The 21,019-nt window shown below is 47.5% G+C and overlaps 1 protein-coding gene and 1 long non-coding RNA gene across 4 annotated transcripts in view; one reads left to right on the top strand and one right to left on the bottom strand.

Moving 5' to 3' along the window:
* Positions 1 to 3,660: 3,660 nt before the first annotated feature.
* cdh5 (cadherin 5) overlaps positions 3,661 to 21,019 on the top strand; it is a 34,797-nt gene continuing 17,438 nt past the window's right edge. The window contains exons 1-9 of one of the 2 annotated variants that reach the window (XM_086180470.1): positions 3,661 to 4,075; positions 15,484 to 15,705; positions 17,015 to 17,294; positions 18,042 to 18,164; positions 18,251 to 18,418; positions 18,528 to 18,709; positions 20,110 to 20,223; positions 20,424 to 20,566; positions 20,641 to 20,774. In XM_086180470.1, the coding sequence (XP_086036596.1) occupies positions 15,487 to 15,705; positions 17,015 to 17,294; positions 18,042 to 18,164; positions 18,251 to 18,418; positions 18,528 to 18,709; positions 20,110 to 20,223; positions 20,424 to 20,566; positions 20,641 to 20,774 (1,363 nt within the window). In that variant the 5' untranslated portion in view covers positions 3,661 to 4,075; positions 15,484 to 15,486. Of the gene's footprint in view, positions 4,076 to 4,546; positions 4,871 to 15,483; positions 15,706 to 17,014; positions 17,295 to 18,041; positions 18,165 to 18,250; positions 18,419 to 18,527; positions 18,710 to 20,109; positions 20,224 to 20,423; positions 20,567 to 20,640; positions 20,775 to 21,019 lie in introns of those variants that run through there. The other variant, XM_086180471.1, reaches the window with a different exon arrangement.
* The window catches only part of LOC147247067 (uncharacterized), a 39,242-nt gene continuing 23,605 nt past the window's right edge, over positions 5,383 to 21,019 (bottom strand). Inside the window, exons 3-4 of one of the 2 annotated variants that reach the window (XR_015109433.1) lie at positions 16,978 to 17,122; positions 16,237 to 16,522 (exon numbers count right to left, since the gene is read on the bottom strand). This is a non-coding gene — a long non-coding RNA (uncharacterized LOC147247067). Of the gene's footprint in view, positions 5,690 to 16,236; positions 16,523 to 16,977; positions 17,123 to 21,019 lie in introns of those variants that run through there. The other variant, XR_015109434.1, reaches the window with a different exon arrangement.

Below are 21,019 nucleotides of genomic sequence, written 5' to 3'. Positions count from 1 at the left end.
TACGGAGAGGAGGGATGTCGCTGGAGGGCTCGTCTGAGGACTTCCCTCCTGCCACCTTTCATACACGGAACTTGACGAAGACCTCTGGTCTCATCCTCTCATCACACCTGGCAGTCGCCCACCGTTACGTTGAGACCTGCTTTCATTCTCCACCTGCTCACTTCATCCAGACACCAGTGGCCATCTTCCTCGCTGCATCAGGTGAAGGAGGAGAAACCAGAGCACCTGCAGCTGATCTTCATCGTGCAACTGCATCGTCATCATCAGAAGGTCATGATGAGGACATCTATTCTAAGCTGTTGGCTTGAACGCTACTTGATGTTCCACATTGTGTTCCAACACGTTTCCACGAAAACAATCAGTCAATCAATCAAACTTCCACCTGCAATGACCTGGAATGACCTTCGCAGCACCATTGCAGTGATACTTCATCGTCTGAGCGCGCTCGCAGCTCTGTTGGCGTGAATGATGCGCTCTCTCTCTCTCTCAGTCCTTCATCTTTGACGTTCGTCTCCCAGTGGTCGTCTTCCAGTCAGACCACCAGCGGGAGAACATCACCCGTTTCCTTACATGTCAGGATGCAATTTTTAGTGCGCCAGTGTTTTTTAGGAAAGTAGGCCACGAGCAGGAGGATTTTGAGATGGCGGGCTGACTGAGAGACGCGAAGGCGAGGAGGAAGAGTGACATGTAAACAAGAGACTATCCATCATCATCATCCTGATGTTTGCTTTTGTCTGTTGGAGGAAAAACTATCTTTCTATTTCGTGAGAGAGAAAAGTGACAGTCGACATGACGATGAACTCCTTCGCTCCTGATCTTCCTGTCCTGTGGTTTGACTTGATGGTTTTACATGAACGTCCAATTAAAACCCATCAATTCAGCCCAATTCTGAGGTGATTTAAATCACAACAAACAAACTGATAACATGAGGTGTTTGCTGGGAGTCAGACATGGGCTCAGTGAATGCAGACCAACGATGACGGAGGACAAGTTTAAAAACAAATCTTAAAACAAGAGAGAGATGAAGAGAGAGAGAGAGAGAGAGAGAGAGAGAGAGAGAGAGTCTGTCCACACCACACAATGGAAGATGTCACGCGATGTTGCTCCAGGTAGCGCCACCGCCATCAAAGAATCAATGAGACATCAAAGTCCACACTAGGAGGCGGTGCTGAGGGGAGATGCACTGTTTGCTTTTTCCTTGGCCAGTTTTTTTTGCTAAGTGGGACCTGCCCCTGATTTTCTGTCTCAGAACTTTACTTGACTTAAAAATCAACTTCTCTTCAATGGAACATTTTGTTTTATAATAACAAAATATCACTACAACAATTTGAGCCAGACTGAACGAGGCTACTGGATCCTCTCTACCTTAACAAGTCCAAGTAGATCGAGTGATCACCAGGGACCTCCTGAACGTGAGTCTCTGTGTCTCAGCTGTGTGTGAGTGTCTGAGGCTGACGAACAGCAGGAGGCAGGAGAGGCTGCAGGCTGCTTCTGGGCCCTGAGCTCTGCCTGCTAGCTTTAGCCGCTTGCCTTTGTTAGCCTCCTCCAGCTGGGCCGATGGAGGTTGAAGGGTCTGATCAGCTTTGCTGGTCCTTGTTGCTCCCTCATGCTTTATTTTGGACTGACATGTTGAACAGACTGCAAGCTTCATAGCCACATTTCTCACAGTGAAGAACTTCCATACTGGACCCAGAATATCACCGGGCTCAGCTGCCCTGGTTCCATCTGTGACGCCCATCACGTCGGTCCTCCACAGCTTCAACCTCCAGCTGCCGCCGGCTTTGTTAACCTGCTCAGATTCTGCTGGTTTGGTGGTCGTCTCTTGGTTCATGTGTTTGTATCGCCTGCATGTGGAGTCTGTGTTTATATCGAGTCCTGATCAGGTCAGTTTTTGTGATCGACAGCCTGCACATGGTGTTTTATTTTGAAAATCGACCAGATTTTTGGCATTCGTGTGGAGATTTCCTGTCTGGCTCGAGCTGCTACGTGCAAATAGAAACGGCGTCCATCAAAAATGAACGTGCCAAAGCTCCTAATATTGAAAATGGAAATGCGAGACACTGACCAACACTGGTCAGGTGGTTTCTTCAGATTCTTCATCTACCACCCAGATCCTCCCATACGAAGGAAGGTTAAAAACATAACACCCCATCCATCATCCATCCATCATCCATCCATCAATTCAGGGTCCAGCGTTCGCTGCGGTAGAACAGGCTGCTTAGAAGAAGCTGAGTTTTATGTTCCCTCTGAAAGAGGTGAGCTGCTCTCTGCTTCCGTCCATCCCGACTCTGATGGACTCGGAGCTCCAGGTTTTCACCATCCATCATCCCTCCATGTTCCCCCTCTCCTCCTGTTGAGGGTGGTGGGGGTGGAGCCTATCCCAGCAGCCTTCCCCCTGGACAGGTCACCAGTCCATGGCAGGGCCAACACATAGAGACAGACAACCATTGGCTCTCCCAGCCACGCCTACGGTCAATTTAGAGTCTGGATTAACCTGGTCCCTCTTGATGTCTTTGGACTGTGGAGGAAGCTGGAGTACCAGAGAGAACCCAGCAGGAACAGGGAGAACATGGAGACTCACCCAGAAAGACCCCGTGCTGCAGCCGGGGCTCCACCCACAACCTTCTTGATGGGGGGCCACAGTGCTGACCACTGCTCCACCCACAACCTTCTTGCTGGGGGGCCACAGTGAGGACCACTGCTCCACCCACAACCTTCTTGCTGGGGGCCACAGTGAGGACCACTGCTCCACCCTCAACCTTCTTGCTGGGGGGCCACAGGGAGGACCACTGCTCCACCGGGCTGCTCACACAACATCCCACCCTAGAAATGTTTAGTTGAATATATTTAGCCGGGGGGGGGGGGGGGGGGGGGGGGAGAACAGGTACAGGCAGTAACACAGTAGCACAGCAGAAATACTTCACTGATCCCTGGAATGTTACCACTCAATATCCATACAAGTACAACACACATATGTATAAATATGTATAAAAGGATTTTTAGAGTGTTTTTGATCTTTTAAGCTCTCTGAGTTGAGGTTTGTCGTATGAAACAAGTTCTATAAATAAATCTGACTTGACTTTGGTCACCTGACGTCATAACCTACATTCAATCAAATATCAACATCTGACGGCATCGGTGGTGAGCGGGGAGAGACGGAGGGATGGGGGAGGGAGAGAGGGAGGAATGAAAGTGAAAAAGAACGAGAGCTGCTGTCGCCGCAGGAGAGCTCTCATGTAAAAACACACAGCCAGCTTTCCTGTCCAATTCACCAAATTACTGGAGAGAAGGGGGACGATTGTGTGTGTGTGTGTGTGTGTGTGTGTGTGTGTGTGTGTGTGTGTGTGTGTGTGTGTGTGTGTGTTGGGGCGTCGCTCTCATCTCATTTAGCAGCTTAGACAAGATCTGTGGGTCCGATACCCCCCCACCCCTGAAGTCAGCCCTCGTGTGGGGAAGTCTCTGAGGATTATCCCCAATAACCTGTTTAACTTAATCCTTATCTCACACGCATGAAGAATAACCCCCCCACTCGCTGTCTCTCAGAGAAGTGACGCCTCTCTCTCTCACCTCCCCCCCCTTGCTCGCTCTCTCTCTCTCTCTCTCTCTCTCTCCAGCCGCTTCTCTGGCATGCTGCTCCCTCCGTCTTTCCCTCCATCTCCAGACAGATGTGCTCTCTTTTTTTCTGTCCTCGTACCTCGGCTGGTTCTCCGTCCAGGACAGGAAAAGGAGCAGTAGCGGAGAACAACTGGCCACAATACCAGGAAGAGGAAGTGGGCAGTGACCTGTGGGGGGGGATACTGGAGGTCGGACTGCTGGGGTCCAACACTTGATGTGAAAACCACATCAGAAGAAAAACCTGTTGGACTCAGCGGAGGAAAAACCTCAACAACAAACGGATGGTAAAGACCTTTTGGGTTAAAAAATAACTTTGAGAAAAACCGTGGGAGATCCAGATCTGAGACCAGGATCAGCAGTGACCCCACCTGCTGCTCCAGAGAAAGGTTCAGTCTCTGACCCGGTTCTGACTGCAGCCTGAAGGATTTCAGCACCAGAACAAAGACCTTGGATCTCTGTGGTAAGTTCTGATCTTTTGGGGTTGTAGGAGGGAGCAGCTGGAGGAGACGAGAGCTCAGAGGCTCCCCAGTTTCTCCCCAGTGTGATTATAGAAATGTAACCCAGATCCTTGACGAGGCTCAGCCGCCTCCAGTCAGACTGGAACTAGACGATGATTCAAAGCTGTTTCGGGACGCGCCGAAGCTCGAGTCACACAGGTTACCTCGATCATGTGGGACGGATCTGAATGTCCCCCGAGGTCGAACTGTCAGTCCTGGAGACGGACGGCTGAGACCATCAAGATGATGACAGTGGATGGAGACAGCAGCAGAGTCAGGACCTCCTAGGAGACAAAGACCTCAAGTTTGTGAGAAGTCGTGACCTGCCGTCCGTCCATCCGTCTGTCCGTGATCAGCGGAAGGCTGGGTAGATCAGGGGTTCTCAAAGTGTGGTCCACTGGCCCACCGGGGACCTTAGGGGTCTTTGTTAACTTTTATCTAAAGGCTTGTAAAACATTCAAACATACAAAATCTGACTTTCCAAAAATGAGAAATGTAGACATTCTGTAGCGGGGACCCAGAGCGACAACGCGTTAAGCGCCGAGGCAGTCAGGACACCTGAATCTGGCCGACAGGAAGCTAGCAGGGCTCAAGTGATGACGGAGGTCAGATTTTAAGGAGGACTCACGCCATCTTGGACTGCAGCTGGAGGAGTTAAGCAGGAACACGGCTGGTGCTTGGATCGTTGTGTTTGGTGTTCTATCGTTAAGCCGCATCACCTTCCACTTGTAGGGAAACACAGGACTGAATTTACTTTGGTGAGTTCTTACTTGTTCCTTGTAAATTCTCCCTGCCCAAACATATTTACATATTTTTTCCTACGTTTTCGCCCGTGTCAGAAGAATTCCACGTCAAATGGTTAAAATAAACATTTCAACTTGCAGAAATGATCTTTCCATTGTTGTGGAGCTCTGATTCTCCAACTGTGAACATTTTTTGGTCGAAGGAGGAGAACATTTGGCTGCATGTTGACGAACTCTCTGCTCTCAACGTGGTCAAGCGGCCGATCACCTCTGGTGGCAGCCATATTGGATTATTGCTTTGTACTCGATCTGAAATAACTCTGAATGGATCTCCTTCATATTTTCACTCAGCGAGTGAGCGCGCTTCATTTGAGAGATCCGAAATGTTGCGTGGCATTGATGAGGGTGAAGGCGTGAGGAAGAGGGAGCTGACAGCAGGGTCACGTTTCGGAGAGTTAATTAGGACGGTTAGTTAGTTAGTTACTTAGTTAGTTAGTAAAGGAAACCAAGAGGATCATTAATGTTCAAACAGATTTTACTGCAGAATATTTGACAATTCAGTGTACTGGGATATTTAGAGTGTGAAACATTGATGTGTGTCTGTGAGAGCTGATCTCAGTCGAGTGAACTTGGGGTCCAGAGGGTGACAAAGGTTTGAATCCAGAGGGATCCTGAGACTTGGTTTGTTCTTCTGGGTTCCTGTCACACAGTCCAATGTTTCCTGTCTTGTTGTGACTGTGGAGTCTCCTACTTTTCGTGCCCCAGAGACAGCGGTGATTTGATTTGGTTTCACATCGAAAGCCGTTGATGCAACTAAACCCAGTGGTCTAATTCCTGGAGAGGGAAATATCAGGGAAAATCTTGTGAGTGCCATCTGGGACACACACACACACACACACACGGCTCCTGATTAGAGCCATTCATTCATTCAGATAGATGTCAGAGCGGCTGACGGGCCGTCCAGCTGTGGCCATGTTAGCTGCCTTCAAGTCGCTGATTACTCCTGAGGACCCGGTCAGACGCCCTGGCCTGAGCTCGTAGTTTCACATCCTGAAGCGTATTCACCCTCAAACTGAGTATCGTTCACTGTCTTTATCAGAAAATGCAATCATAGCCAAGGAATCAGGAGTGTTTTCAGGACCACATGAAGACAATAATGGAGGAGGAGGAGGAGGAAATTAACTCCTGAAGGCGAGAAGTAGAAGCTCACACGCTGCCTCCTGATTGGACAGATTTAAACATTGCTTTATCAACAGCCGAGGGTTGGATTTACTTTGTACGTGAATTACATGATTATTCAAAGCTCACAAGCCGTTTCTATAATTGGGCTCTGTTGACATTTGGGCCGTCTGAGGTGCTGCAGGCGGACGTTTGGCCTTCAGCAGCGACAGATCGGACAGCTGAGCCAAACCCACGCCGTGATTCTCAGATTACCTCGGTCATTACTGTCAGACTTAAAGCTGCCCCGCATCGTTCACGCTGATACAATCTGATTTCTCTGATTGTGGAGGAAAATAGAATTAACTAGTGAATGTGTGCGTGCTTGTGTGTGTGTGCTTGTGTGTGTGTGTGCTTGTGCGTGTTTGTGTGTGTGTGTGTGTGTGAATGTGTGCGTGCTTGTGTGTGCGTGCTTGTGTGTGCGTGCTTGTGTGCTTGTGTATGTGCGTGCTTGTGTGTGTGTGTGCGTGCTTGTGTGTGTGTGCGTGCTTGTGTGTGTGTGTGTGTGTGTGTGTGTGTGTCAGACAGATTGCTGGAAGCGGCTCTGTGATTAAACCTGTTTTAATCTCAACTACAGAGTCAGAAACCCCCTCAGATGCCTGCTGCCTCTGTCACATCCACACCAACTGACGCAGGACATCCAGCCAGTAAACACAGAGTTACACTGTCGCACCAAGAACAACGACTCTGTATTTTTTACAAGCTGATATGAAAGTGAAAAGATAAAAAGTGGTGGACATGAGAAGCGTTCAGCGTGTTCTCTGGGTCACAGCGGTCCAATAACAAACTTCAGGAGTCTCCAGGTTCTTCTCTTGTGCGCCAGAGGGACAAACTGCCTGAGACGTAACTCGGATTCAGAGTCCTCATTTACAAGGTAGACACCTCAGGTCCCAGCTGGACCAGAACTCAGCTCAGCCGGGTCACATTCGATTATGTTGTCCATTGTGTACGCTGGAATGTTTTCTGTCGGTGAACTCAACAAAAACCTGTTCGTCACGAGAATCAAAGTTGGTGCTGAAATTTAAAAAAGTAGTTTCTTGTTTTGGTACTGCGGGTCCTGACGGTGTGGTGGCAGCAGTGCCTGCCTGAGCCCAGAAGGATGCCAACAAGTATGGGTTTTCTGTAACTTGTAGTAGAAATGATACGTCGTAAGTCCCAAATACCGGAGGTCTGCTATCATAGAGGGGTGTAACTGGGAGATTGGTGACTTCATCCCTGGCGGGGGGCCAGTCAAGGACACAGATCCGCTCTGGCAGGCTCCAGTGCAGGACCTCTGAGGACGGGCTGAACCAGGCGTCCCTGGGAGGTTTCTGCGAGGACGAGGCTGCTGCTCAGTTTAAGGTTTGCTGAATGTTTAATGAAACACTGAAGTGACGATCCGACCGTCCCCTCGCTGAGTTGCCTGGACAAATAATCACAACCTCCACAAAAAGAATCATGACAGTTTCTGAATTGGCACAAAAAACCATGGCTCAAATGCAACTGCAAGTTTGAGATGAAGCACCATCATTTTATTAAAATTTACAGATGTTAATTTGGTTCTGACTTCCAGATGTTTTTCAGTATGTGAATTCTTTTCATAACTTTTTCATGAGGGTTCATTGATTATCCCTGCTAAGGTTTCATACAATTGGACTGACAGACTCAGAGAGTTTGTCAAAGTTTGGGTGTTTTGCTGGTTCTTGCAGCACGTAGATAAAAAGGTTAGGGCTCCAGACCCCCCGCAGGTCAACATGACCCCCTTGACTTGGACATTTTCTAGTCCAGGTGTGTAAATCCCCTTGACTCGTTCTCTGGTTTCTTCATGATTTGGAGGGTTTTTGTAGACCTCCTGAAACATCTGGAGTCTCAAATGCAGAAGCAACGACATCGCCCTCTAGTGTCCATCACCGAGGGGCAAAAACTGTTCCATCACTAACTGATCGTGAAGAACCAAACTAATTAATTTATGCCTGTAAACCCGAGGAACAACACGACACTCCGGCGTTCGCTTCACCGGCCCCTTGGTAGTGATCCGGTTTAGCCAACTCGTCGGTGGAGTGAAAGTAGGTCAGACCTGCCAATCAGAGAAACTCCTGCAGAATGACAACGGTATCACTCGCTCCCCCGCTCGCTCGCCTGCAGACACCAACAGATGTAATTACAGATTGTCCAGGCCCGTATTTTCTCTTCATTCCTTCAAAAGATGCCTTGATCATAAATTATGGTGGAAATCATGAACACAACTCTGAAGTTGGAGAAAGGAAAGGACAGGTAGCAACGTGCATCCAGCTGACTTTGATCTCATTACATGGAAAAGTAAACTGAGGTTGAAGTTTTAAACTTTGTTTCCTCGTCGGCGTCTCGCGAGGCACTCAATCTGCTTTTAAGGTGAAGCGGAGAGGGATGAGCAGGAAAGAGGTGACGAAGAAAAGGTGAGAAAAGGAAATGGAGGGATGATAGACAGCCGCCAGAAATAGACGCCGTCTCCACCCGGAGAGATTTAACCAGGACGAGCAAGAAAAATTTATGAGGGGAGAGAAAGACGGAAAGAATGGGAGAGAAAGAGGCAGAGGAATGTGGACTGACAGAGACGGGAAGACATAGAAGAAGCCATCGGCTCGGTGTGAAAGAGCAGAGGTACATTTCCTAGTATTCTGTCTGGAGCAGGTACTATCAGTGTACCATTATCAACCATTCTGGGACACAGTACACGAGGGGTTCATTATGAAGTAGTACGTGTCAGGACGGATGGACGCAAAGATACCAGCTTCTTGTGTCATGAATCACTTTGATTTTGGTTAAATTTGTGTCCACAAATGTCCATTTTTTTGTTGCAAAAGTTGTTATTTGAAGATGATAAGATTCAGGTCTTAATAACTTCACTCAAAGTATTTATTCCGCATATATATCAACACACACGCACACACACACACACACACAAGTGTATAAGTATGTGTATGTACACAAGTACACGTGTACGTGTACTTGTTCTTTGCTGCTCAGAAGTCGTGCTGTCTGTCTGTTGTTTGCAGAGGAAGAAAGTGCTGCTGCAGTCGCACTTCCATGAAACTACACTGAGTTTCTGAAAGTATGATTCTAAGTATAACACAGAAACTTTAAGTACAACCCCTGATTTTTGTAGACGTTCTAATTTGCACTACAAGTGTGTACTACTAGTTTACCAGTTGTTTAATTTTGAGATCATGAAAGTACATTTTGAAGTATACTGCTTATAAAGATATAGTATTAGTACATTGGTACAGTGGCAGAGTACATAACTCATAAAATAAGATTTTGAAAAATTCTTTGGGGGTGAAGTAATACAACATTGAGTACTCAGTGTGTATTTTGTACTTCCAGTACTCCATGACCTGAGCACTGACTGAGCGGGACTGGTGGTTTACTGTCTGTCTACTCCACCTCCAGGCGTGGCTTTGCGACAGGACGCTTTTGAAGAGGCAGCACGCACTTTTGCTTCCTTTCACCCAATAACGTTGATCACACAAGACCGTCATGTTTTAGTACAATGACACCATCGTGGGTACATGGATCTACTTTGCATTTCTGTTGAAGTTTTGATCCACAGAGACTAGAACTTGACTTACTAGACTCGATCCGAGTTGTTGTCAGGACATCTTCAGGAAAACATTACGTCCAAGCCCAAGGGGCCTGTGAGACTTTACAGTGTGAGGATTTACTCCAGTATAATTTCTGAAAAGTTCTTTGGTGAGGACACAGAGTTCACCCTCAGCGGGAGTTAACCCTGCAGCCTGCTGGAGGGAAGCTCTTCAAGAGGGAGCGACCAGCTAGAATCCTGAGGAAGATTGATGGCGAGCAGCTGAATGGCAGGAAGGGCGTGTCCGCTCGGTCATGATGAGCTGTCATTAACGCGGCTACATATTCCCCAGGAGGCCTTGTGTTTACACTTCCGGTTACCGATAAAAGGGAGGAAGAAAGGCATCGGCCTTTAAAAAAGAAAAAGCCTTGAAAAAATGACCTTTTAGGGAAAACAAACCAGTCGGAGGACGCTGACGTGTGTCGGGTGACTGGCGATGACGAAGGAGGGCTGAGCTCTGGTCAGCGATGACGATGCTGACTCATGAAGTCCTTCGAAGACACGCCGTACACAGTTCAAAGTTCACGACTTGATCATTGTCTCCAACTGGTGGATCACGCGATTGCTGTAAATTGGTGAAGCCTTTCAGGTGATCAAGCTTGCTTTGTGAAAGAGATCAGAGTGTCAGTGGTTCAGCCGAGCGCAACTAGAAAATCTGAGAATGATCAAAAAGGACGGGACAGAAGGAAAAAGGTCCCGCATCCCTGCATCTCCAAGGAAAGAGGGAACGTCACCAGGAAAGACGAGACGAACAGGGCTGTAAAAACCCATCATGACGAGTTCATGGAGAGACGAGGAGGTTGGCGGCAGCTTTACATTATCTTGAATTTCAAATGTGTAAAAAAAACAAACAGATGCACATGAACAAGAATAATAGGGTGAAATAAAGAAGAGAGGCAATCTGGACATTCAAAAGGCGTGAGGAGAGGCGTGTTCCTCAGGCATTCCTGCCCTTTGGCTCCTGCTGGTGCTGAAGCACCATCAACCAAGGCAGAGCCTCCTTACATCAAATGCTCACTCCAGTTGCTGACTGGGAGTTGGTGCAACGGACCAGACATCCATTCACCGCACCATTCAGAGGCTCTTTGTGCATTCAGTAAAGATATTAAATATCTACTTAATTTAACACTGAGAAATAAAAACCAAACAAAGCTTAAAAAACACAAGAGAGAAAAATGGAACGCCAACAAAAGGATGTGAACTGAAGGCCCAAACTCACTGCAGAGTCTTTGTTTGAGCTGATTTATGGCGAGCCGTGTGAAGAGGTCAGCGGAGGTCAGCACAATACGAGATTAGGCCATTAGAGGAAGAAGACTTTGTGCCTCTATAATCCCTTCATCATAATCTCTGGTTCTCCCTCGCTGCTGCTAATGGCTGCAAGACAATAAGACGCAGTAATCTGTCCGCTGGGACGGCGCGGGGCTGCGCTGAGATATGGGCTCAGCACATATAGACTCCAATGTTTTGAAGATTAGTCCCTGGCATTTCTGCGTTATTAGATAGAGCCCAGTGGGGGGAAGATGGTGGCGACAGACTGACAACAAGTCAGAAGAGAGCGGAGGAAAGTTTGATGCTGTTTGTGTTGCTTTAACACCGTTTAAATGTTTGATTCTGTTGGTGCTAAACGTGTCTGGAGGGCAGCAAATACTGACGCAAGATGGTGAAACATCTTTTATCAGTCAGATCCCTGAAAGCAGACGATCTGACAGCTGAAACGTTGAAATTTACTGGTCCCTCGAGACCATTTAGTCTCTAATGTTGGACACAGAGAATATCAGGGGTGTGTGATGTAACACACACTGTCCCCACAGCTGAAATGAAAAGAACACCTTTTTAGACTTTTCAGGTCATGTCTTCAGTTCAGTAGCACCCACAGAGTCTGACTGACACACACGTGTCCATAACTGGTCTTTATATGGTCCAGTAAAGCAAAATATCAGGCATGCGCAGGGAAGCCAGAACTATTTTCAAATAATAAGATCATGACATCCCCCTGTCAATCATTCTCAGCTACCAAGAGTTCATGTGAGTGTAAGGCCTCAGGGGCGGGGCCTCACTGGTTACTGAACAAAAACATAACTTTATTATCTGGGTCAAAATGAATCATATTTGATGGAGAAAATATTTCCCTCTGATGTCATCTGGCTGCTCTGCCTCTCCTAAGGCCTTTAGGCCTACTTGATGCTAATGTAGTGGCTAACGGCTTCCAGTTGAAACAACTCAGCAACCTCCAGGTGAACTGGGCCGGACCGGGACTCAATGTCACGCCTAAGCCTACCCGAAGCAATGTGATGATGGAGAGACTAGTACCAAGGTGGTTTACATGTTTTGCTGATGGATCATTGTCCAGGACAGATAGAGTAGCATTGCTAGCTAGTTAGCTGCTGTGCAGCTAACACTGACAGTCACATTAGCTGAGGCAGCTCCAGGGTCCCAGGAACCGAACTCACCCCTGGAGGGTTGTTCCTCGTCTTCCAACTGACCTCCTACATTAATTGGTCCGACCGTGAGTTGCGTGCCTGCAGGCTCCGGACCTTTCATCTGGGCTGGAAGGTCATCAGAAAGCCATGTCAAGGTACACCTGAGACATGCTGGGAGAGGGGGAGCAGAACTACAGATGGTGCGTATGTGTGAACGCCTTCATCTCTTCAGCCCAGGGAAAATCATATCAGCCTGATTTAAGGCCCAAGAAGAGTCCTGGTCCATATCCTGAGCCCAGGTGGACACCTGAATGTACCATCCAGCGGTGGTGTGACCTCCAGGGACCGTGATGTTTGAGCAGCGTGATCGCTACTGAAGGAGCAGCGACTCTCCCTGTATCCTCAGCATAGGAGACAGGAGATCCAGTGGAGTCATGTGATATGAAACAGTTTGACGCAGGTGGGATGAAACCAGAGAGAGATGGTTCGCCGTTCCTCTATCCTCTCCTCACAGGATGTATCCACCCTTACCCGATTGCCTGGCCAGGAACCAGAATCGAGCAGTTTTCAGCACGCCCAGCCTGAGCGGTAAACAGACGGTCAGTGTCATGGGTTTCTCGTGCAGTGGCGTGCTGCTTCACCAGGAGTAGCAGTGAGTCTACTTCTACAGAAGACACATCAATCCGCACGTAGCAGCTCGAGCCAGACAGGAAATCTCCACACGAATGCCAAAAATCTGGTCGATTTTCAAAATAAAACACCATGTGCAGGCTGTCGATCACAAAAACTGACCTGATCAGGACTCGATATAAACACAGACTCCACATGCAGGCGATACAAACACATGAACCAAGAGACGACCACCAAACCAGCAGAATCTGAGCAGGTTAACAAAGCCGGCGGCAGCTGGAGGTTGAAGCTGTGGAGGACCGACGTGATGGGCGTCACAGATGGAACCAGGGCAGCTGAGCCCGGTGATATTCTGGGTCCAGTATGGAAGTTCTTCACTGTGAGAAATGTGGCTATGAAGCTTGCAGTCTGTTCAACATGTCAGTCCAAAATAAAGCATGAGGGAGCAACAAGGACCAGCAAAGCTGATCAGACCCTTCAACCTCCATCGGCCCAGCTGGAGGAGGCTAACAAAGGCAAGCGGCTAAAGCTAGCAGGCAGAGCTCAGGGCCCAGAAGCAGCCTGCAGCCTCTCCTGCCTTCCACCACTGCAGACTTTTTCGACATAGACAAACATTTTGCCTAACATGCCTTTAGTTCGGGTTTCAGAAGAGCTTCATGTTCAGGAATGTGTGCTGACTCGTGTTTGTTCTGGCCAATCCAACAAAGTCTCCTGCCAGATGACATCATCACCTACAAAGACAGATAACCCGGTGTTTGTTCTGCCGCCCTCCATGTTGAGACCCTCGTCATCCACTCGCAGGAGGATGCTGCTGACGTGTGTTACATCCAAATCAAATCTGACTGGAAACGAATATGGACACCGACAGACTTTGAAGAACAACAGAACACAGCTCTGACGTAAAAGTACAATGAAATGTGAAAAAAACCTTGAGATGACTTATATCACTGAATCTATGTGACATCACGACAAACTCAGCCACAAGGGGTCTTAAAGCAGATCCAGCACCTCCAGGGGTCCCTGGGCTCCTCAAAAAGGAAAAAATTAAACCACTCACCAAAAGTATCAAGAGGCCATTAGTTTAACCATAAGTAACCAACATTTACAGAAAGATATCATTTTATAAATTAAAAAGATATCATTTTAGGAGATGGCCCGGTGGAGCAGTGGTCCTCCCTGTGGCCCCCAGCAAGAAGGTTGTGGGTGGAGCAGTGGTCCTCACTGTGACCCCCCATCAAGAAGGTTGTGGGTGGAGCCCCGGCTGCAGCACGGGGTCTTTCTGGGTGAGTCTCCATGTTCTCCCTGTTCCTGCTGGGTTCTCTCTGGTACTCCAGCTTCCTCCACAGTCCAAAGACATCAAGAGGGACCAGGTTAATCCAGACTCTAAATTGACCGTAGGCGTGGCTGGGAGAGCCAATGGTTGTCTGTCTCTATGTGTTGGCCCTGCCATGGACTGGTGACCTGTCCAGGGGGAAGGCTGCTGGGATAGGCTCCACCCCCACCACCCTTAACTGGAGAAGAGGGTGAACATAAAGGGACGGATGGAGGGAGGGATAATTTTCTGATTAATTTCTTGACATAATTCAGGTTATTTCTGGCTGATCTCTCCTTGTTTGTGACAGAAATTAAGAGAGTTTCCTGATAAAAGAAGCAGATTTTGAAATGGTCGCGTTCGATGGAGGTGACTGTCGCCAAAAGAATAAAATCAGGTGCAAACTAAAGACCTGAGATTCAAACCAGGAATTCAGGAACAAAACCAAGGAGACAGCAGTGCAAGGCACCAACCTGCTCATCAGGAGCAGTCAGGGGTTCAGTATCTTGCTCAAGGACACTTGGACAGGGTCACTGGGGGAAGTGGGGATTGAACCAGCGAACCTTCGGTTGCTAGACAGCCACTCTACCTCTGAGCCATGACGCCCACTATGTCCTTTAAAACTATATTTACACAGTAATTGATATAAATTACTCAGGTACTGGAAAAGATGTCTTCACCAGAGAGCAAAATAAGCGATCGTACTGGAAGAACTCCAACCAAACTACATTTATTCCTCAGAGTGAATTTTGATCAGATTTCTTGTGTTTAAACACTTGTGAGCATAAATCCATGAATATCTGGAGACAGAAGTGTTGATATTCAATTGAACGATAAAGAAGAGAACATGGACAGTGTGGAAGTAGTTGTACCTGTGATTCCTTCTCTCTGTCTGTAAACAAGACGATAATTGTATATGTAGGAGCTGTCAGGACACCTTGGAGGACTCTTGCTGTATTAATGGGAGACTCGAGATGTCAAACAGTTCTTCAGCCTCTGACGATTGATAAAGACAGACATCCTAAGTGGTTTTAATGTCAACTCCTGTCTGTCTCGGTCTCTCTTGTGCTGCACCAGCGGGTCAGGACCCAAACTGGGTCACCGGCCTATGTTTAATAGATCCCCTCATGACCACGGTAGTGATACACTCTCAGCCTGCTCCCCTGATGAGGGGCTAAATGTTTCATTTGGGTCCCAGGCTGAGGAGGTTTAAGAGTCCTGGTCCTTGTTGATAGCTAGACCTCGAGCTGAGAGGGGATGGAGAGCCCTTGGCCTCCGCTCTGAGTCTGTCAGCCTGGCACAGCGAGGGCGTCTGGCCACAGCTGATAAGTGGTTTTAATGTGGGATCCTCTCTCTCCATCTGTGCCCCCCCACCCCTCATCATCATATCCCGCCGTTCATTCTCACATGTCTTATTCCCGTCCTTCCTCTTCCTCCTCTCCTGTCCCAGATCATGGCTTTGCTTCAGCTGTGGACAGCCGCGGGGCTCATGGCCTCTATTGTGGCCTCGGCCAGCTCCCCCGCCATTTCTCAAGACCTTCTACATGTGAAGTCAGAGATCGTAAAGAAGGAGTCGCATCCCGTCCTGTTCAGGCAGAAGAGAGAGTGGATCTGGAACTCTCTCTACGTGGAGGAGGAGAAGCCTGCGCCCATTCCCTACAAGATAGGACAGGTACGTCCAGGCCACCTCCTGCTACCTTTAGCGTAGCATAACAGTTTTAAATCCTGATAATAATGCTGCCTTCAACACGACTTGTGGAGAAAAACACAAGCTCCAATTTAAGAGAAATGAACTGAACTCACGCCAGGCTGAGAAGATAACGGTGAACAGGGTTGTTGGTGCTGTTCTGGTCTCTGTATTTGTGCAGTGAAAGCTCCTACTGAGAGGAACAGTAGCTGGAACTCAACCGCTATTTTATTTATGCAATGTTGCATTTTTCCCCTCCAACGACAATGTCAAGAATCTCCAGGTTAGAACTTAAATGTCCAAGTTTTTCTGCATGCAGTAGAAGAACCCTACTGCTCCATTGCTCCTCCTCTCGGCTTCTTCAGCAACCAATACTCGTTCTCACAACGCTGGTCTCAAGTTCTGATTCAGTGCCAGCGTGTTGGCAATGTTATGATGTCATCATAGCTGATAACCATTAACAATCTATCCAGACTTTGACAAACACCCTCAAACTACATCCTTGAGACTGGCCACACCCACATTTGATTTTTGTGATTTCAGAAAATACAATATTGGCAAATGGCTGACATTTTGTAGCTCCGCCCCCAAATGTTACATGTCAATCAACTCCTCACGTGTCGAAGCACGGCACAACTTCCTGTAAAAGCATTTAGAAAACGAGGAACAAGGTAACAAGGTGTTCACCTGAAACTTTCCACTTGTCTGCTGCCAACGTCATGACTTGTTTGATGACTTAACTGCGAGTCATCAATTATGTTTTCTTTCCAACGACAGCAAACAGAACATGAACAACTGCACACTGAAAACGACAAACACAATAAGAATAGAAATAAATGATATAAATAAATACGAGTTACATGAGGGTGAAGGAGAGAGTTCCACAGCTAAAGAGCAACAACCTTAAAAGCTCAGTTCCTTTATCTATAAATAATCTAGAACATCCAGAGAACCCTGATCAGAGGACTATGGAGGCCTGCCGCTGAGGCAGTCGGAATCTGACGGGAAGTCTGTGAGCAGCGGTCAGAATATCACTCAAACAGAATGTTTCTGTCTGATATGTGGCATATATTCATATCTTGTTTGGAGTGAAGTGCTGGATCACTGATGGACGTCTCATTAGAAACATCACAAAGGTTCCACCACGTTCTCATCTTTCTTTATCGAACAGCAATGCAAATGTGTGCTTGTGTCGTTCCCTCTCGGTTTGAACGTTGTTGCCAGAGAACTTCCCATTCCCAAAGTCACATAAGGTACCTGAGTCCTGACTGCTGTGTGTTCTTCTGTTCTCCAGCTGAAGTCTAGTCATCAAGTGGAGGTGAAGAAGTTCAAGATCGAAGGAGAAGGAGCCAACAGCATCTTCACGGTGGACCACAAAGGTGACCTGTTCATCAGCAAATCCCTGGACAGGGAGGAGAAGAAATCATACCGTCTGACCGCCAGGATGTACGACGGCAACAACAAGCTGGTGGAGGACTCAGGAGACTTCGTCGTCCATGTGACAGATATCAACGACAACAGGCCCGTTTTCCCCAGAATGTACAACAGCTGCATCATGGAGAGGTCAACCATAGGTGAGAACTCCTACAGCACAGTCACTGAGGGGGGCAACAAGACCACTTAGCAGACAGGGGTCTGATCCGTTCCACCCCTTTGGACCACCCAGGGTGCTGGCAAAAGAACGAGCCAACCAATGGATGGGTGCCATCGTCGGGACGAAGCTTGCTTGACTGTCTTTTTAGGAGAGAACATATTTAACCTTTACTGAAGAGACTTTGTCGGACAGGAAGTCAGCTATCTTGGATTTCCTGTGTCGCCTGTACGATCTTCAACATGTGTTTGAGGCTAAGCTACAATTTTGTTCTAAAATGTTTGGAGAATTTTTTTATTCAAGATTTTGTTTATTGGAAGTCTATAAACTGAAGTACTTGATGTTCTTCAGTAAAAACATGTAAACAAGTGTGGAATGATGTGAGAGTGTTGGTTCATCACACGTTCAATGATGTCACAGCGTTTTTTGCTTCAGTAAACCTTTTAAGAAAATTCTTTGGAAAAGAATCTTAAGATGTTCTGCAACTGTTTGACATGGTTTAATTGTTCGCAAATGTTCCCTGCTCGCTGCTAGAAACTCATGAAACCATTCACACGTAACAGAACGAGTAAATTCTGAGATGTCACAGTTAGACTGAGATGTAACATTCCCCCTCCAAAGTGCCTCCTCCTGATTTTTAGACTTCAGATGCACTTTGTAATGTAGATTCAGTTCTCGATAGTCTCTACAAAGCGGTGCTATACACCTGATATTGTCATTGATATGATAGGAACTGAAGTTATCAACGTGAGAGCAACTGATGCCGACGACCCCACCACGGCTAACGGGGAGCTCAGGTACTCCTTGACCCAGGACGGAGACATCTCTGCATTTGAAATCGACAGTATCTCAGGTACGCCTTACACTCTAATGTCTAACAAGGTTTTATTAATTATTAAGTTAGACTTGTGCATGATTATGAGTCCTTTCTGCCTGCAGGTATGATTAGCTGCAAGATCAACACCCTGGATCGCGAGGCCAAGAGTCAGTATGTGGTCGTGGTCAAAGCTCAGGACATGAGAGGAATGGACTCGGGCAGCACGTGTACCACCTCCGTCACCATCAACGTCACCGACATCAACGACAACATCGCCTCTTTCACCAGACGTAAGCAGCTCAGGCATTCCAGTCCATCTTTTTACATGCAACATGTTGGAGAACAATGACTGGGCCTTTCAGAATAACAGACGCAAACTCCTGGTGTTTGTTTCACCAGCAACGTTTGAGCTGCAGGTTGCAGAGGACCACAAGTTGAACCAGCAGATTGGTTCTCTGACGCTGGAGGACAGAGATGAACCCCAGAACAAAAAGCCCATCTTCACCGTCCAAAAGGAGAATAGCCAAATGTTCTTTGTTGAACTGAATAATAACAGCGACGGCAACCTCATGCTCAAACAGGTACGACGAGGAAGTCCTTGCAGAAAGTGGCACAAACGTCTCCCTCTTTCATTCATGTCCTCACAATTATCACACGCAGTATCAAGACCTGTCTTTGGTAACCAGTTTTCCCGTGAACCAGCTTTGCATTCGGGATTGATCATCATTTACAACCTGATATTTCAACGATTTATTCTTGTGTGGACACAAATCTCATGGCTATTTGAACACCTCCAAAAAGAGGGAGCTGAGACTTTACAAGGCAACAAATAAATGGATAAAATATTAAAATTATTTATAAACCTCAATATGTAAAACCCCTGACATCCTTTTTTCCATTCTTTTTGTCTAAACTTGGATTGCCTTTATTCATGTATTTGAAAAGTACAAACAGAAGCAGGACGTGAGTCCTGTGATAGCCCATGTTTTCAGGGTTGAGATCCTCCAGTTTCCGAGCGTCTCTTGTCAACCAGAACAATAAACTTGATGACATTTGAGGTATTTAGGTGACGCTTTTATCCAGAGAGATTTTACACAAGCATGAAAATAGCGTCACCTTAACATCCACCGTCCCGGCATTACCAACATCTCCGAGACAGAGATGACGACCACAGAGCCCTCACTCAAGTGTGTCACCAGATGAATATGACATTTGTTATTGATGTACTCTACAAATGTAAAATCCAAAAGTCACGGTCCCTCCTGGTTTTGCTTGCAGCTTTACCTCACAGATAAAGAATTTAGGACATCAGAGAGCTGGAATGTTTCCTAATGAAACCAGCACGCCGGTGCCCACGCCGGCCGGGAAATGAAGCTCATTCCATCACAATCATCCCCCGGCTCCGCTCGCCCCTCAGCTCATCTTCCTCGCCGGCTGTGTTTACACAGTAAGCCGGCTATCGGCCACACAGTGGTGAAGGTCTTATTCCTGCTAAGCTGTTTACGCCTGCCTTTGAAACCCTGCAACCATCCTTGTTACCACGAATAATCCCGTTAACAGAATATTCCTGCACCTGTGGTGGGCCGGCCTCAGATAAAGAAGGCAAATACATGGCGTTCTAATCCAGGAGGAAACTATCGAGCTGGAAATATTTGTGAACATGAAAGTGTGTCAGATGAAGAATTGCCATACGAACATGTTGGACATGTTGTGTGTTTCCCCTGACATCGAATTCCTTTTCACACCTGGGGTAAAAGCTACCTGAACACAAGCACACAGGGAAATGTCAGAAACCCAAGACTTGGTGCTGGACTTTCCAGACGCCGCGTCACCGTTCTAGATCTCTATACAGGGCGAAGACACGTCATCTGTTCCTTTGTTGACCTCTGTGCTGAACCTTCATTATCTTATTGGCGAAGCTCTGCGCTGGGTGTTTCATCTAATCCTGATCTAATCATCAGTTTCTCTCTGGGGTCACCAGGCACTGGACTACGAGACAAACAACAGATACACGTTCATCGTCCAGGTGCAAGAAAACCTGCAAAACCTGCGTTTTCCTGCTGACAACGAGGGCAGCGCTGTCACCTCGGCCCGCGTAAGTGTCATCCATCTGAGAGCTTGGGTCCCTGGGAGCGGGTCCCTGATGACAGGTGACACCGCTTATCGCAAAGTGAGGTGGTCTGAAGGTTCTGGATTCATTCCTCTGGCATCTGAACAGAGTTGATGTGCCTGCACCACAACGCTCTCGAGTTCTAGCTCCTGACCAACAGGTGTTGAATGCATTTATCCCGACAGGTGAACATCAAGGTGCTGGATGTTGACGAGCCGCCGGTGTTCTCCCAGCCCATCTACTCTTTCATGGTGGTGGAAGAACAGCTCGTGAGCAACATCGGAAAAATCACAGCGAAAGATCCCGACAGAGCCAACAAGAGCCTCCGGTATGACGCTCATAACCAGAACAAGTGTGGTTAGTAACAGCTGCTGCAATAACGTGCCCCCCCCCTCTGGCCAGTTACTCCATCTTAGACAAGGACTGTCCCATCACCATCAACCCCATCACTGGTCAGCTGGCCACCTCCAGGACGCTGGACAGAGAGCTGGAAGCCACACACATGTTTCAGGTTAAAGCTCAAGAGGAGCCCAATGGTACGTCCCACTACTGCAGTTCTGATCCTGTCAGACTATTACACCCCCCCCCCCCCCTTCTGGTATGTTCACTTTTTTCATAATCGTGGAACACAACATGAGTGAAGATGTTCAAACGCTGGCAGGCAAAGCGTTAACAAGGATTTTTACAGATTTAACATGCTGCTGCAACACCTGGTCGACCCACACAGGCAGGAGAGCGTCAGCAGGAAAATCACATTAGCAGCTCTTTGTTGGTGTGCAGC

This window comes from Aulostomus chinensis, chromosome 16 (genome assembly GCF_037954235.1).
Source record: "Aulostomus chinensis isolate RoL2024-O1b breed Wild chromosome 16, RoL_Achi_v1.0, whole genome shotgun sequence".
Taxonomy (NCBI): Eukaryota; Metazoa; Chordata; class Actinopteri; order Syngnathiformes; family Aulostomidae; genus Aulostomus; species Aulostomus chinensis.
Note: the sequence above shows the minus strand (reverse complement) of the source record. Positions and strands in the feature narration are given on the sequence as shown.